At 36.2% G+C, this 16,724-nt stretch overlaps 1 protein-coding gene across 2 annotated transcripts in view; it reads left to right on the top strand.

The window, feature by feature from the left end:
- Positions 1-16,724, top strand: part of LOC114668759 (solute carrier family 41 member 1) — a 45,436-nt gene that overhangs the window by 552 nt on the left and 28,160 nt on the right. Inside the window, exons 1-3 of one of the 2 annotated variants that reach the window (XM_028824682.2) lie at positions 9,249-10,319; positions 14,842-14,949; positions 15,553-15,624. In XM_028824682.2, the coding sequence (XP_028680515.1) occupies positions 10,125-10,319; positions 14,842-14,949; positions 15,553-15,624 (375 nt within the window). In that variant the 5' untranslated portion in view covers positions 9,249-10,124. Of the gene's footprint in view, positions 1-9,248; positions 10,320-14,841; positions 14,950-15,552; positions 15,625-16,724 lie in introns of those variants that run through there. The other variant, XM_028824683.2, reaches the window with a different exon arrangement.

Consider the following 16,724-nt stretch of genomic DNA (forward strand, 5'->3'; position numbering starts at 1 on the left):
TATAGTTTGCGAAAAAGGAATGTCCAACAAGTAGCAGCTGAGGTCACAATGCTCCGGTCACCCTGCCAATTACAATCTGATATCAGTTTGTGCAAATTAGTTTTGTTGCTTTTTATAGCATGTGAAAGGGAGTTGTTCAAAGACCTCTTCATTGTGTACTACTGACAGCATGTTTTGAGCAATACAAATTGACCAATTTGTCATAAAATAAAAATTTTAGATTTACTATAATAATTATGAATAATTGTACTGCATTTGTCATTTTGTTTTGTTATTCAGTTTAGTCACATTAAGATACTTTCAGTAGATATGTAAGTGAACAAAATGAATACCATTTAGGCTTTGTTTAACATTGTGATAGATTTATAAAGCTGCACAAATTTTTAAGGTTTTTAATTAAAGTACTGAGGCTGATATTACCGAGGTCTTTAATAGCTAAGGATAACCAAAGAGATGAAGCACTTGACAAATTGCAACATGTCTGCCAAGAAATTTAGAAATTTGCAGAAAATCAAGCAGAGTGGAGGAATCAAAAAGGGCAGAATCAAGATCAGAATCCAGATGTGTCATATTGAGGACATCTTTACAAATGACTTGGTGCCAGCAGTTGAAATGTAGATTTTACATTTTTGACAAGTCAATTCCACAGCATATGTGGTGATTTTTGCAGCACTGAAAATACCTTCACTTATATGTGGGGATGGAAACCATAGCATGAGAAAAGTGCTATATGACTAAAATGTATTTTTATTATTATATCAATTTTCCATTCATGGATATTGAAGAGGTCTTTCTTCTTAGCTGTTGGACAATAAATCGTTTATAAGAGGAGGTGTTTTTTTTATCAGGAGTTTTCACAATAATGTTCTCACTTTCTACAACGGCCCTTTCTGTATCACATGTATTCTTGGCATCTTGTCCAAGTTTGGTTGTTAACCCTTACATGCAGTCCAGCTGGAAGAGACTCCAGTCTCCCCACAGACCTAACTGAAACAATGGATTGGTGGATTTAATGTTTTATCAATTTATCCCACCAAATTATAATAATGTATTGCATAAAACTACAAAATAACTTAATTAGGGTCCCTTTTAGATTGTGGTTAGACCGACCCCAAAGATAGCAGAAAGGTTAAACCTAATATTGGGAAATTATATAGAGATTTCTGAGAAGAAAATTCAACAATTATCAGAATTGTTAACTAAAAGACTATTGACTAAGACTGTGTTTCCTTTTTAAATAGATATCACTCTGTTATGCACTGTTCTTTTTATATATATGTAACAGTGATACAGTGGTGTTTGGTGCTGTTGCCCCAATCCTCTATAGTCCTAGTTTCAAAGCCCAACCTGAGCATGGCCTGTATGCAATTTACACATTCTCTTCACATTCACATGAACTCTGCTTTCCTCTTGCATTCTGTACACTTGACTTTGATTATCAAGTTTAAATTGGTCCTCAATGAGTAAGTGAGTGTGATCACTGATGCACTTTTTCATTTTCCTATCTTGTACTGAGTTTACGTATTACTGAGAGGGAAAGTAAACCTGATCAAAGATTTGTGGTTACATATGGAATGCATGGTGGTGTCTGATTATATACTATTTGCCCATTCTCCACATATCTATGTTTTTGTTTATATTTTTATTCTTTTTTTCTGGCTTCCTCCCACTTCATCTTGCTGCCCTGGTAACAAGTTTGGGCAAGTGAGCAAGGGTGACCTGCAGTGGACTTGTTTCCCATCCACTGTAGTTTCCTGCTTTGCACTCAGTTTGACAATACAGTACACTAAATACTATCATGAGAGCCTCTAGTTCTGGAAAAAGTTCAGCAATAACTGATAGATTTTTTCACATGTTCTCCTTATAGTCTATGTTAATATGTCCATATCTTTAAATGTTCCACCAATATTTTTTATATCTTCTGAAGGTATTTTTGTGCATTCCAGTGATTCATATTTGTTTTCCTATATTTGGTGATTAAATGAAAATGTAAAAGGAGAGATAGACACACATTATTCTACATTATACTGGTTTTATTCTACAGTATATCCTTATTCACCTGGCCTCATTACTTTCTTTGTGTGGTGATTTCAGGACCCCTAAAACGTATGCTTAAAAGAAATCCCAAGATGCAAAGTAACCTTGGCTGTGAAACATGAACACTGGTCTGAGGTCTGGAGCCACAAAAGGCCCAGACCTATAAATTCCAATGGGAAAGGGGAACCCCCCTGCTTGCAGAGAACCTAAACTAATAGTTGCTTGACTGTAAAGTTTATTAACCAAAGATTCAAAAGCAGCAAAAATACAAGAACTATGTTTAAAATATATCAGTTAAATGTTAACTGAAAAATGTTGGTTAGTAAGAGGCAATTTAAAAGCAGCCAATTTCAAAATCCAATCAAGCAATAATAAAATCCAAAAATGAGAGCAGATTGTCGAAAAACTGTCAATACAAAACTGTGAAATTTCTAACCAAGATAATCCAGAAAAAGAGAGGCAAACAACACAAGCTGGAGCCAACACCTTAGTAACAGCATGGGGTTTCTAAGGACTCGATACAATAACACAATAATTTAAAAGAAAACAAAAAACACTATATGAAAAGAACATATCAAAAAGCAACACTTAACAACCTTTGAACAAAATGAACCTTTTACTTGATCTTTCTAGAATGTCCAGTAATTACAGTTTTTTTCTAAGATTCTCTGTTCAGCAAAATCTTTTTCAAAGATTCTGAGGAAACTATTTTAATTCAAGACATTTGCATGCTGGTGTTTACGGTTCTATATACTACTGTTTACATGTTTCTTATCTATTTAGTTTCCAAAAAGGTTTATTCTAACTTATATAATATGAATATAAATCTGCTTGATTTTAATATATATATATATATATATATATATATATATATATAGTGAGAATATATCACAAAAAGAAAGAAGCTTTCACAAAAATAAAGTGTTGGGAACCATCCCTGTATATTGTCCTATGGACAAAGTAGTAAATAAATGATCAAAAGTCCAGATAGGTAACATCTGACAAAGTTTATATCACAAAATGGTGTTTTTATACAGAATGGTATTATGGGAATAGGAAATGGTTGGCAGGAGGTGACGTTGAAACAGGAAACGGAAACAACGTCGTTAGATGAAAACCGGACTTGCCTCTTAATCATCGAACGGGGCCAATTTATGATAGCATCAGTTTTAGAACACTGTGGTTTAACAGTACCCCCGCCCACCAGGTAGCCTAAATACTTGGCTTCACTCAATCCAAAAAAGCATTTCTTTGGATTAATACGAAGACATGCTAACGCTAGTGTGGAAAGCACTGCTGTAACCTGCATTACATGTTCTTTCCATGTGCCGGAATAAATGACAATGTCATCCAGGTAGGCGGCACTATATGAATTGTGGGGCCGTAGCAGTGTATCGACCAGACAATGTACCAACATTGACAATATTGTAGACAACCAATGTGGTTGCTGGCGCCCCGTGCAAACCAAATGGAAGAACTTTGTATTGCCAATGTCCACTGGGAGTACGTGTTTTTTTTTCTTTAGCGGACACCGTTAAAGGAAATTGCCAATACCCTTTGGTCATGTCAAGAGTAGTTAGGAAATGCGCACTCCCAAGCCGGTCGAGTAGATCGTCCACTCGCGGCATTGGGTACGTGTCAAACTTAGAGACCTGATTAAGCCTACGAAAGTCATTGCAAAACCTCCATGACCCATCAAGTTTAGGAACCAAGACAATTGGACTACACCAGGGGCTATAACTTTCTTCAATAACTCCTAATTCTAGCATTCGTCTAACTTCCAACTCTACTTCTGCCTTCTTTGCCTCCGGGAGCCTATAGAGTCTTTCCCTGACAATTACCCCCGGGTCAGTAATGATGTCATGCTCAATCAGAGCAGTCCGTCCTGGTATGTCGTTTACAACTTCCGATAGCCATTTCTAGGTCTTGCCGTTGTTCTAGGGTCAAATCATCTCCGAAATTAAGGCGAGAATGTGACATGAAAAGGGAGTCCTTTTCTTTCCTTAACTTAGTAAGAGCCTTGCCAATGGGCCAATAATTTAGAGTGGGAAGTTGGAATGAGAACCATTACACGATCACCCGGGACAAATTCCCGAATTGTGGTGTTTCTATTGTAATATCTGGACTGTGCTGCTTGAGCTTTCTCCAAGTTTTCTTTTAAAATAGGTCTAATTTTTTCTAATCTATCGCGTAATTGTACGATATATTCTAGTATGTTTGAGGTAGGAAGGACCTCCTCTTCCCAACCTTCCTTTAACATATCCAATAGCCCACGGGATTGTCTTACATATAATAATTCAAAAGGGGAAAAAACTGTAGAGGCCTGTGGGACTTCCCGATATGCAAACAAGACAAGAGGAAGCAGCTGATCCCAGTTTTTCCCATCCTTGTTAGCTACTTTACGTAACATCTGTTTTAAAGTTTGATTAAATTGTTCTACCAACCCATCAGTTTGGGGATGATAGACCGATGTTTTCAGATGTTTTATTTTGAGTAATTTAGCCACTTCCCTGAACGTCTCCGATGTGAAGGGAGTGCCTTGGTCCATCAGAACCTCTTTGGGGAATGTTTTCTCGGAGCCTAAATGGGCTCCTAGTGACTGTTGTACACGGCGTGGAGGCAGTCGGAGTAGCATTCTCCATTATTAAGCCTAAACTCTTTTCAGGAGCAGTTACGTTTTTACCGCTGTTAATTTCATCCCAATCTCTTCCTACTATGACTGGAAAAGGAAGATCCGGCAATACAGCCATGGCCATTCGAGTTATAGTGTAATCCACTGAGACCACACATTTAGCTGTTTTATAATACTGGATGTGTCCATGTATACATTTTAGGCTAGTTTTTATTTTTAGCCACTGTTGCGGTAAAACGAATCGGGAACCAACAATGGAAATGTTACTTCCGGAATTGAACATTGCCCTTACCTATCTGCCATTTATAATAATTGCACCTGTATAAGGAAGAGACAAAGGGTTAATCACAGTGGCACAATACCTTTCTTCCTTCACCAGCGAGCAGTCCATGGGCTCGCAAGTGCAGTTTGGTGACAGATGACCCATCTCCCCACACTTGAAACAGCGGGGAAGGTGGAATGGTTTGTCCTGTTCTACAGACGGCAGGTTTGGGAGCTTGTCGGGGTGGCTCAGGAGCTGCCCCACGTGCCTGTTGGTTACGGCGAGAGAACTGTTCCAATTGCCCCGATTTACAAGCTGCCCAGTGACGCTGTGCTATTTTAATCAAGGTGTCCATGTTGTCATAGTTTTGTTTCCAGACTTGCTGGGCGATATGGTCAGGGAGGGCATGAACGAATGTTTCACATGTCAGTAATTCACCCATTTTATGGGAGCTATTTATATCGGGCCGTAGCCACTGAGAAACCTTACTCCAAGCCTCGAAAGCTTGGGTTCGTAGAGGCCGATCTGGATTGAACTGCCACTCCCTCCATTCTCTCGCCTGCTGCTCTGGAGATATGCCGTAGCGTTTGAACACCTCGACTTTTAGAGCATCATAATCAGCAGCCTGCTCCTCGGTTAAATCATAGTAAGCTCTCTGCGCTATTCCCTTCAGGTAGGGGGCCAGTAGGTACGCCCACTCCGACCTCGCCCATGCGTTCCGCTTAGTGGTACGCTCGAACATCAAAAAATAGGTTTCAATGTCATTGTCCTCCGTTTAGTTGGCCAATTGGGGTGGCAATGACCGAGTGGTCTCTGTCCGTATAGCAGCAGCGGCACGAGCCTCGGACTCGGCTAATTGCGTCTGGGTCTCGCCCATCTGTAACTTTAAAGTGCTGAGATCACCCATGATTGTTGTCAAAATAGTGGTGAGGTCCTGCTCTTCAGACATTGTTTAAAAAAAAAAGCAAATCCTGCCAACTACGCCAATTGTGAGAATATAAAACAAAAAGAAAGAAGCTTTCACAAAAATAAAGTGTTGGGGACTGTCCCTGTATATTGTCCTGTGGACAAAGTAGTAAATAAATGATCAAAAGTCCAGATAGGTAACATTTGACAAAGTTTATATCACAAAATGGCATTTTTATACAGAATGGTATTATGGGAATAGGAAATGGTTGGCAGGAGGTGACATTGAAACAGGAAATGGTTTCATCGTTAGATGAAAACCGTAAATGAAGTCATTTGAGAGAGTCAGAAGTGACGACTTGGCGGCCATTTTGGAACCTGGAAGTGGAGTTAGTTATTTTTCCTCGGTTTTTCTGTGGAGAGAAGAGATTCCGGTAAGTACCACGTGACAACCATCTTGCGATGTTTCACTCACCTTTAGGCTTTTTGACTGCCTCCTAATCGCACATGTGTGACAATATTATATATATATATATATATATATATATATATATATATATGGAAGAGAAGGTCTGTGATACGGTTTGCATATTTGCAGTTGGAGATCCACAAAGGGAGAAAAAACGAATCACGTATCATAAAATAGTTTTATTCCTGAGCTTTCAACCCCTATCAGGGGTCTTCATCAGAGGATAATGCTTAGACTTACAACAATCAAAGGCAATATATAGCAACACATTCGGGGGGGGGGGGGGGGGGGGGTGGGTGGAGGTGACCCCTGATAGGGGTTGAAAGCTCAGGAAAAAAACTATTTTATGATACGTGATTCGTTTTTTCTCCCTTTGTGGATCTCCAACTGCAAATATAGATATATATATATATATATATAAAATCCTATGGCTGTCTGTATGTCTGTCCAATTTCACCAGAGAACTACTTTTTTCTATAATTGGCTTGAACATTCCGGTTGATTTTGCAACTTCTCACATCACGCTAAGTATTATAGTTTAGTTGCGGCACCAATTTATTTGCGGGAATCCAAGAGACAGACTGCGGGCTGAGGGGAGGGGGAGGCAAGACCTCAGGAATAAGGAACCTATCAGGGCCATCCTCACTCACGCGCCAGCCTCCATTCAAGTTGCCACATGTTGGAGCGCACCTTGCCTCCGCTTAGCTAGCAATAATGTAAGCTGAACAAACAGGTATCACCTAGAGATTGTTAAAGAGTAATGTTTGACATTTTTGAGAGAGAGACCACAGCTATGTGTGTTTTAGAGGGTGTCTGTTCATTGGCAGAGATATAATAATAATAATTCTTTGCATTTATATAGCGCTTTTCTCACTACTCAAAGTGCTTAGCAATTGCAGGTTAAGCGCCTTGCTCAAGGGCCCAACAGAGCAGAGTCCCTATTGGCATTTACGGGATTCGAACCGGCAACCTTCCGATTGCCAGTGCAGATCCCTAGCCTCAGAGCCACCATGTGCTCTTCTCCCCACGTGGGGCACTCTCTCCCATCAGAGCTGCACACTATCAGATACAGTGGCAACATTTTATGTTGGAGCGTACCTCCCTTCCTCTTGGTCAGAGGTACCTTGCCAGCTTTTTACATTCTTGCCCCGATAGCAAAACTAAAAATATTGTATATCAAGCTATCAATATAAATTCTTCTCAATAGAAATTATTACTTTTTTTTTTTTTTTTTTTTTTAAACGTTCGTCCTGTTTCACTACTATGCGGGCGGAGCAGTGGGGGACAGCTAGTGTGTTTGTGTGTGTGTATATATATATATATATATATATATATATATATATATATATATAATCAGTATATATATATCAGTATATATACTGTGTATGTGTAATATAAAATGTGGAGTTCCCGAAACATTTTAGTATTAAGTAGGACTTTCAAGAACATTTTAGTAGTAAGTAGTAGTTTCTACTTTAGCCATTTTTTATGATAGAGTCTCAGCAGAAACAAAAGAAATGATGGTACAAAGCCTGCAGTGGACCCGGTTACCAGAAAATTCCTCAACATCTTAAGCTGACAAATGAATCTGAACAGTTGAAGTTGGAGTATCTAATAAAGAATAACGTCCTTCTTTATTTAATGTGCTTATGGGAAAAGGTCTCAGTTGCTTCTCAAGAAACCACGAGAACAGTGAACAGATGATCCCGTCTTCAATGACTATGAACTGTTAGCACGCAAAATGGTAGTGAACGACACATTTGAAAAAGTAAAAAAATCTCATCAAAAAGTACAATGACATACTGACACAGGAAGAGGAACAGAAGCAGTTTCTTCTTCAACTGGTCATAAACCATTGCAAGAATTTTTCAATTTCTTCAATGATATATAAATGTGGAACAGTTGTCTCCTGTTCAGTTCAGACAACATAAAAAACTATCATGTAGAGTGACCAAACTGAGTGTTGTTTATTTTCATTAAGATTTTGTGTGTTGTTTATAAATATGATAAAGAATAAAACTAGCCTTATGGAGAACATAAATTTGTTAATCTTTGTTGTTTTTTTTTTTTGGGACCATCCCAATATACACTATAAAATATAGGCAGGCAGTTAGGTATAGCAATTAAGGCTTTGGACTTCAAACCCTGAGTTTTTGGTTTCAAATCTTGCTACTGACACAGTTTGACCATGAGCAAGTCACTTAAGTGTGAGCCTGTACTCCGTTTTCGAACACAAAAGAAATGTAACCAGTTTTATTTTAGATGTGGTAAGTTGCCTTGGATAAAGGTGTTGGCCAAATATGTAAGTGTCCTTCAGAATTTCATGCAAGGTTGTAACCAAACCAACATATGATGCCATTCCATTGCAGATCACGCTTATCCACAACCCAGGACTCAATTGATGCAGGCCATTTAGAGTCACCAGTCAATACATGCATCTTCAGGAATTGGAAGGAAAGCTTTAGCACACACACAAGAGCCTACAAACACATGCAAAATGTGAAAACTTCACATAGACTAAGACTGGGCCAAGATTCAAACCCATTTTTTAGAGGTTTCTAGTAAAAAGGCAAATTGAAAAGTTATTTAATGGAATGCTTGTCCTTGCTTATAATTTGATCTAGTTTTCATTCAAATTGTGTGCTACAGTATTATTTTTTATCAGTATGTATATATATATATATATATATATAGAGAGAGAGAGAGATTATATAAAATTATACTGCAACATTTGTTCAGCAAATAAAATACATTATGTATATATGCAAAATGAGAGTCAAAAAAGGTCCTGTTATTAAGTATTTTGTGTCCTTTATGTAAAAAAAAAGATATTTTTAAGGCCAATCCATGTGTTTCTGGTGCCACCCTCTGCACAAAAATAGAGAAGCCAGGTTGTTTAACTCCCAGCACGACTGCTTCACTGCAGTCAGAGTGAGTAAGCAAAGCCTTAAGATCTGGCCGACAAGCTGTCTAATCACTGCTGCTGTATTTTAAAACTAGCTCACTTTCCTGGACAGGAGATAAGAGTATTTTTTATTTAATAACTAGTAGCTAAAAGAACTTTTTTTTTTTGTTATTTGCTTTGAAAAAAAGAGAGAGAGATAATCAGCATGAATAAAAGAAGATATGACCTCACAGTCCAAGCTAAAAGCCCGGTGTTGATCTACAAGAAGAGGCATGTGTTCCTGACAGGTATAGATCTTGCTGAAGAGTTGCAGTGATATTCTCATCACCTCAAGTGAATGGTTGTGCAAAAAGACAGAGGACTGTTCTGTTGCACAGAGGAATATCCAAGCAACAGTTATATTAATGTGAAGTAAACAAATATGATCATTTGGGCTGCAGAGTGCGAAAAGCTAAAGGAATATCTCTTTTGTCCTTTGGATTATAACGGCTTTAATGACAAGTTGGATTTTAAAGATACAGTTTGATCAGTTTATGGTCTTTTCAGACATTTCTGCTTGCCCTCTAAAAATATTAAACTACACATTTGGATTACTAATGAAAAAATGCTGGTTTTGAATGATTGGACTATTAGTGAATAAGAGGGTAATGTATCAGTTAATCGACTTTTTCCAAACTGTAAAAATGCCTTTAGCATTTTGCATTTTAATGTGTACTGTAGAAGAGTGAGCTGTCATTGACGGGACAGAGAGATTGGAGCCTGGCTTTTAAGTTGTCTCCTTCAAACGCTATCTCTGGCAACAAATCCAGTACAGTCCAGACTATTTGCTTGAAACACCACTGTGGGATCTACAGATTCATGTCCAGTCTGTTCCTTTCCCAAGCTTATTGAGCATGGGTTAGCAGTCAGGGCCATGGTTGTAACCCAACTGGAATTGGAGTTCTGCTATCAGGGGAAGAAGCTACGTGGTTTTACCTGTAAGCTAACCAAATCTGCCCATGGCTTCCTGCCAGAAAGCACTTGGAGTATTGCTGCCCAGATTCTCTTGCCGTACCTGGTTTCTGGTCTCGGGATGGTGGCTGCCGGCTTACTAATGGATGTTGTTCAAGTATGTTACTCTCTACCACTGTCTTTTCAAAAGGATTCCATATTCATAACTTGTTTTTAAATAGAATGAGAAAACATGATTTTTAGATATTGAGTTCAGCATGGATCTAAATAATTATTGTGGTGATAAAGCAATGCCTTGTTCTGTTACTGAGGAGTATAAAGCTTACATGTATTCATATGCAAGATAATTTTAATAAACATGTGTGATAATCATTTCCATAACAACAGTTGACTGTATTATGGATATATTTATTTGATTAAGTACTGTATAATGGATTAATTAATGTTTTGGTTATTAAGTAGTTTTTGAAAATGATATTTAAATTACCGTTGATACAGTATGCCACTTATACATTCATGCATATTGTTAACACATATTGTCATGTATAGACACATATTAAGCCAGAGTCATGGGTACAAACAGATCCTGGGGGAATGGCTGTGGATTGCAAGTTACACTTATCCTCACACATACTTACACACACATTCATGCCATGCCAGTTTAGAGACATTAATCTAGTCATGTCAGAGAAATCTGAAAGAAAGCTAGATTTAACACAGTGACTCAGATGAGAATCAAATAGGTCCAAGGAGCAATGAGGTGAGGTGTGTGTCACCATGCTACTCAAATCAATCAGTTTTTATTTTGTGTAGTACCGCTAACAAAGCACATTAAAGGTGTTTTACAAAGTATACAGAAATACTGTATTATTCAGTGCAAGAAGTTAAAGGTATATACAAACTCATTCAACTACAGGATGAATTACAAGTGCTGAATATGTAGAACAACAGAAAGATTTCATGTTAGTTATTTTGCAAAAGTTAAAAAAAAATCTCAAAAAATTCAAATTGAAGCGGATCAAACAATTTTGTGACATTTTATTTTCAAATAGAAAGCAGAAATTTGAAGGGATAAGACCAAAATGGTAGGTAAAGTAATTTTATAAAATAAGCCTATCTGAATATAATTTCAAACAGTGGATAACTTGCAAATATATATTTTGTAATCCAGCTAATACTTTTGAGATTCTACAGGAGAAAATTATTTTGTGATAAAAGTATTTTTTAAATGATTAATATCCATAATGACTCTTGTTAAAGTACTTTTAGTTAAAATCTTAGATACGTTTTGCTTTGCAGCATTTATTTGCAGTCTACCTTATGTCATGCATTATGTGATGGTTTTCTTTAGAAATTCCAGGGCATCTCCAGACATTTATGAAATTATCCATAGACACTGCCAAAAAGTTAAATAATATTTAATTCTGGCCATAGGTAATATTTTCCGTAGTGTTTTTTAGCTAGAAACTGAAAATGTAAAAGTCGATAGCATCCTGTAATGGAGGAAAGACCAGATCTTATGATGATTTAACCTGTTTGAAGTCAATATGATCTAGGAATTTTTATATGAAAGTCATGCAATCATCAGAATTCCACTGAGGCTCCTATCTAGTATAGTGAATTGGCTGTAAAGAGTTGGGAGTATCTGTTAAGTTTGTAGCTATCTTAGCAGTAATTATTATAAAGGTTTAAAATACAGTGAATGTCCTGTGAACAGACTTGAAAAGAAGCATGTATAATTGTCATTCTCAATAGTATTTCTAGTAATATGATTATAATGTGCTAAACAGCACTTTCATGTTTATTGGGGGGGTTATAATTATTAGAAAAAGGTAATTTTATTGACCATGCTTGGGACATTCTTGAGGTGTTGTGACATTGCAATAACACATTGTTGGTAAGCAGTTAGCAGCCAAAATAGACGAGTTGATCTATTTTCCTGGAATTGCAGTCTATAGATAGAACACTTATAGGTTGTTGCTTTAGCTTTTAATTTGCCTGCAGACCTGATAAGGACTCTTACTGATCATTCTCACTTCCAGCTAATGGAACGTGATAAAAAGCAACAAGAGAAACTTTAGATGCAATGACTGCTTTCTTTTAATGTCAAAATGAATAGCCTTTTGCAATGAGCATATGTTTTTAAATAAATTCTATGAAAAAAAAATCAGATATGAATGACAATAATAATGTTTACCTCCAATCTTCACAATGCACACCTACCAATTAACTTCATAAAATTAACAGCAGTTTTCTAAATAGACTAACTGCAATCCCATTGTAGAGACTCCCTAAGTAGATATTTACTCTCTCAATTCTTTTTTTCGTTTTCATATTAAATGTTACTTTGCCTTTGAATAAGGGCAAATTAACCTTGACTGCTTTAAAGTTTGCATTATATGGCAATTTACAACACAACTTAAAGCGCTGTGCAGAGGATATCTCATTGTTATCTCACATTAAAGGAATGTGCACCCTGAGAAACAGTATAATACTTTTAACTTATTTAAAATTACTTAGACCTGTAGCATCTTCATGTAGTTCATGTGGTAATAAGCAACTACAATAGTAAAGTATACATCTTTAGGTCCATTTATAACTCAGATTAGGGGAACAAGCAATGGTAAGGTGAAAGGTTAAAGATATAAAATGAAATATAAAATGTATACAACAGTCGATGAAGTAATAGGCATCAAATAAAAGAAAAATACATCTGAAGTGCAAACAACAGAAGATATTAAAAAGTAAAGGTCTGTAAGACCAATTATATTAACATGCAGGGGTAAAAAAGTGCAATATTGTAAGGTAGATTTAAAACAAGAGCAGTAAGCAGAAGTCATGATATACAAGGCTTTATTTTCCATAATGAGGGACAATGGCACTGAAGACTCAGCCACCAAAAGTATGATGCCTACCAGTAAATAGCAGCTAAAAGCCTGCAGTCTTCAGCAAAATGCAGACGCCTTAAAAGATGAAGTTGGAGAACCACTAATAGAATAATGTGGAACCATATTAATTAAAGATCTGCACATCATTAACAGTGCCTTGTACAGTAAGTGATGCATAAACTAACACGAAGACAGTGCAGATTTGATGATTTGAATAACATGTTGCCAAGATTTAGCATATCTAAGAACCCAGGCAGAAGAGATTTTCACATTCTTCTCTTTAGACAGGAATGACTGAAATACGCTAAATGAAGTGAGTATAATATACAGGTTACAAAAATAACACTAAAGATTAGGGATTCAGTATCCTTTTAGGACAAAAAAAACACACATTGAAGCAAAAATTCTTTAACTGAAGTAATATTAATTGAAATTAAAAGAGCACTGATGTATCAAATGAGATAATTATATTTTACAGAAGTAGACTGTCCTTTTTTTGTATTTTTAAAATTTGAAACATAGGTACATTTGTCTTTTGGGTTTATGTTCTTGTGGGTATGTTTCAAATTACTACTACTCATTTTTGACACACACAAAAATATTATAGACATGAGTAGAAATGTATACTTCAAATTAAAAGATAAAATTAGAAGACAAAATGTCTGGTATCAATTAATCTACCATGGCAAGAAAGGTAATTATTAGCTTTTTCCTACCTGATAGTGTTGGCATCTGTTAATTTAACTTATTAAAGTGTTAGTTTTAATATTTTATTTTTAAATAATAAGTATAACAAGGTTTTCTCAATACGCAGTAAACATATCATAATGAAGTTGAAAGTTTACACATTCAGTCCATTTTCAGGTGATGTGTGTATATGAGTGTGTGTGTGCATGCGCTGGAGGATTTTTCAAATGATTTTGATCAAGTCTGTTATTTTTAGTGCCATCCTGAAATACTACATCCCTTTTGACTTTGAATCGGTTTAATGGGGTCTTGTGTTATACAGTATGCACTTCCCAGTTTTTCATTTTCAGAACATAACCTTAAAATTTCCCTTTTTGTAAGAAGAGTTTTAAGTTAAAAGTGTAGAAAAATAAAAGATTTCATGTTTAATGCTTCAATCTGTTTCTGATCTGGTGTCATGGTTATCAAGGAAAGATTCTGCACTGTGATTTTAATTTTCAAAGAAATGTTTCAAAAGAAAGTGGTTTGGAATAACAATATTCTGCTTTGTTTGAGAACAGAAGTTAATTTAATTGAATATTTTTCTGTCTTTAAAAATTATTAAATAGCTTCTCTTTATGTGTTATTAATGTTCTTTTGATATTTTGTGCTTCATATGTGCTGTTAAGATTATTAGATTGCTCTCAAGACTTAGAAATGTCTTAACCAACTTAGTATAGCATGATCTTTACTGCACAATGATCTCAGAATTCTTTTTTCCCCAAGATCATATATATGTATGTTCGTAAGACAGTCATAGCAAAGTCATCCAGAAATCACCTTTTCCTTCATTTAAAAAAAATGCTTTTGCCTTTACAAAAGAGTACACCAACATTTCGGGAACAAGTTAGGATCGCTAGATAGGACACGGGTCCATCTGAATGCATATTCTTGCACACAGTCATGTTCACACATGCAGGAGAGTTTAGAATTAACAACTTAAAACATGAATCCCATGTTTTGATAAACCTAATGTGTTAATGCATATTGTTTCATTTAGTTATGAATAGCTTTGCCTGTATAATATTATCATTTCCTTATTTTATTTTAAATTTTCTGTTTCAGCACTGGGATGTATTCAAAACAATCACAGAGGTCTTTATTTTGGTGCCTGCTTTAGTAGGACTGAAGGGTAATCTTGAAATGACACTGGCTTCACGGCTATCAACTGCGGTATGGGCTCAACAGTTTTTGTGATTACTGCTAAAATGTTCATATGTTAAGTGCTTCAATTTAATATACCACACAGTTCCCGATAATGTGTTTGGTACAGTATTCTTTTTTGCTTCATTATCCACAAGTGGAAATTCTGCTAGCACCTGCGACTGTAGAAGTAATCCCAGGGCTGTTCACAAGTTCATTATAATACTAGATACTTTTCATTAAAGGTTATGATCAGATAGTTGAAGACACTTGTTTGGGATTGTTTAGTGAGCAAATGATTAGGTTCAGATCTGTAATTGTGTGACAATTCACACATTTCAATATTCCTTACTCAACATTTACATTCTGCTGTATGCTTTCTTTATTAGCACCCATAAACAAATTATCATCATGCTTTTGACTGTTCAATAAAGCACTGTGTGTTTGCTAACTTAAAAAATGGACAAAAATATAAATAAAAAAATTATTTAATCATGATGTATTCATCTTACCAATTAAGGTTTTAAAAACAATTTAAATGGAAGCATAAGGCAGAAAAGAGTTACTGCTATGGATGGGAATATTATTCTGAATATTCTGCTTTCTATGTAAAATGTTTTTTTTTGTGTTTAGGCTAATACTGGACAGATGGACGATGCCAAAGAGCAATGGAGAATGGTTTCCTGTAATCTTGCACTTATTCAGGTGAATATAGTATAATGTTGATTCCAGTAATTTCCCAGTTTCATTTCAGTCTTTTATGAACACTACACATGATTTTAAGAATAAGTTTGCAGTAGAAGTGTCATACAGACATGTGAGCAGCAGTGCTGCTTTGCAACTCCGGCATGATGACTTTCTGTGGGAGTCTGTATTTTTTCTACATCTCTAATGTACATCGGTCCAGTTCTGGTTCCTGCTTTCTCTCGCTAATTGTGACCCTGAATTGGTTTGAGTGAGTTAAAGGAATACTCCACACAAAAACTATACTTTTATATGTTACTTACACCAGGGGTAGGCAACGTCGGTCCTGGAGTGCCACAGTATGTGCAGGTTTTTGTTCCAACCCAGTTCCTTAACGAGAACTCAATTATTGCTGATGAAGCACATATTGCTTAAGTGACATTTTAATGCTTCATTTTAGTGGTCTCGCTTGTTAAGGTTCTCCAACCTTAATTGCTTATTTCAATCTTAAACTGCTGCATTCGCTGTTTTAATTGCTCCTTATTAGCAATAAGATGTAAAAGACAAAGCAGCCAGCAGTTCTCCAGCTAGCTTTTTTCCAATTACATCTGTGTGTGTTCATCATGCACGGTTTGATTTAATAAAACACTTAATAGAAAAATGTGACAGACTGAAAATGATCTGTTTTAGGCTTCAAATCATTTGGATGATATCCTTGGAAAGGAACAAAATCTACGATATAAAAGCCTTACATTGCACAGACTAACAAGCCATAAAATTAAATAAGGTCTGAGATTGGCAATGATTGGTTTCTAATTAAGCAATTGGGTTGAATGAAAACCTGTAGCCACTGCGGCTCACCAGGACCGACATTGCCTACCCCTGTTTTACATCTTATTGCTAATAAGGAGCAATTAAAACACTGAATGCAGCAGTTTAAGATTGAAATAAGCAATTAAGGTTGGAGAACCTTAACAAGCGAGACCACTAAAATGAAGCATTAAAATGTCACTTAAGCAATATGTGCTTCATCAGCAATAATTGAGTTCTCGTTAAGGAACTGGGTTGGAACAAAAACCTGCACATACTGTGGCACTCCAGGACCGACGTTGCCTACCCCT

Source organism: Erpetoichthys calabaricus, chromosome 18 (assembly GCF_900747795.2).
Source record: "Erpetoichthys calabaricus chromosome 18, fErpCal1.3, whole genome shotgun sequence".
NCBI classification, from domain to species: domain Eukaryota; kingdom Metazoa; phylum Chordata; class Cladistia; order Polypteriformes; family Polypteridae; genus Erpetoichthys; species Erpetoichthys calabaricus.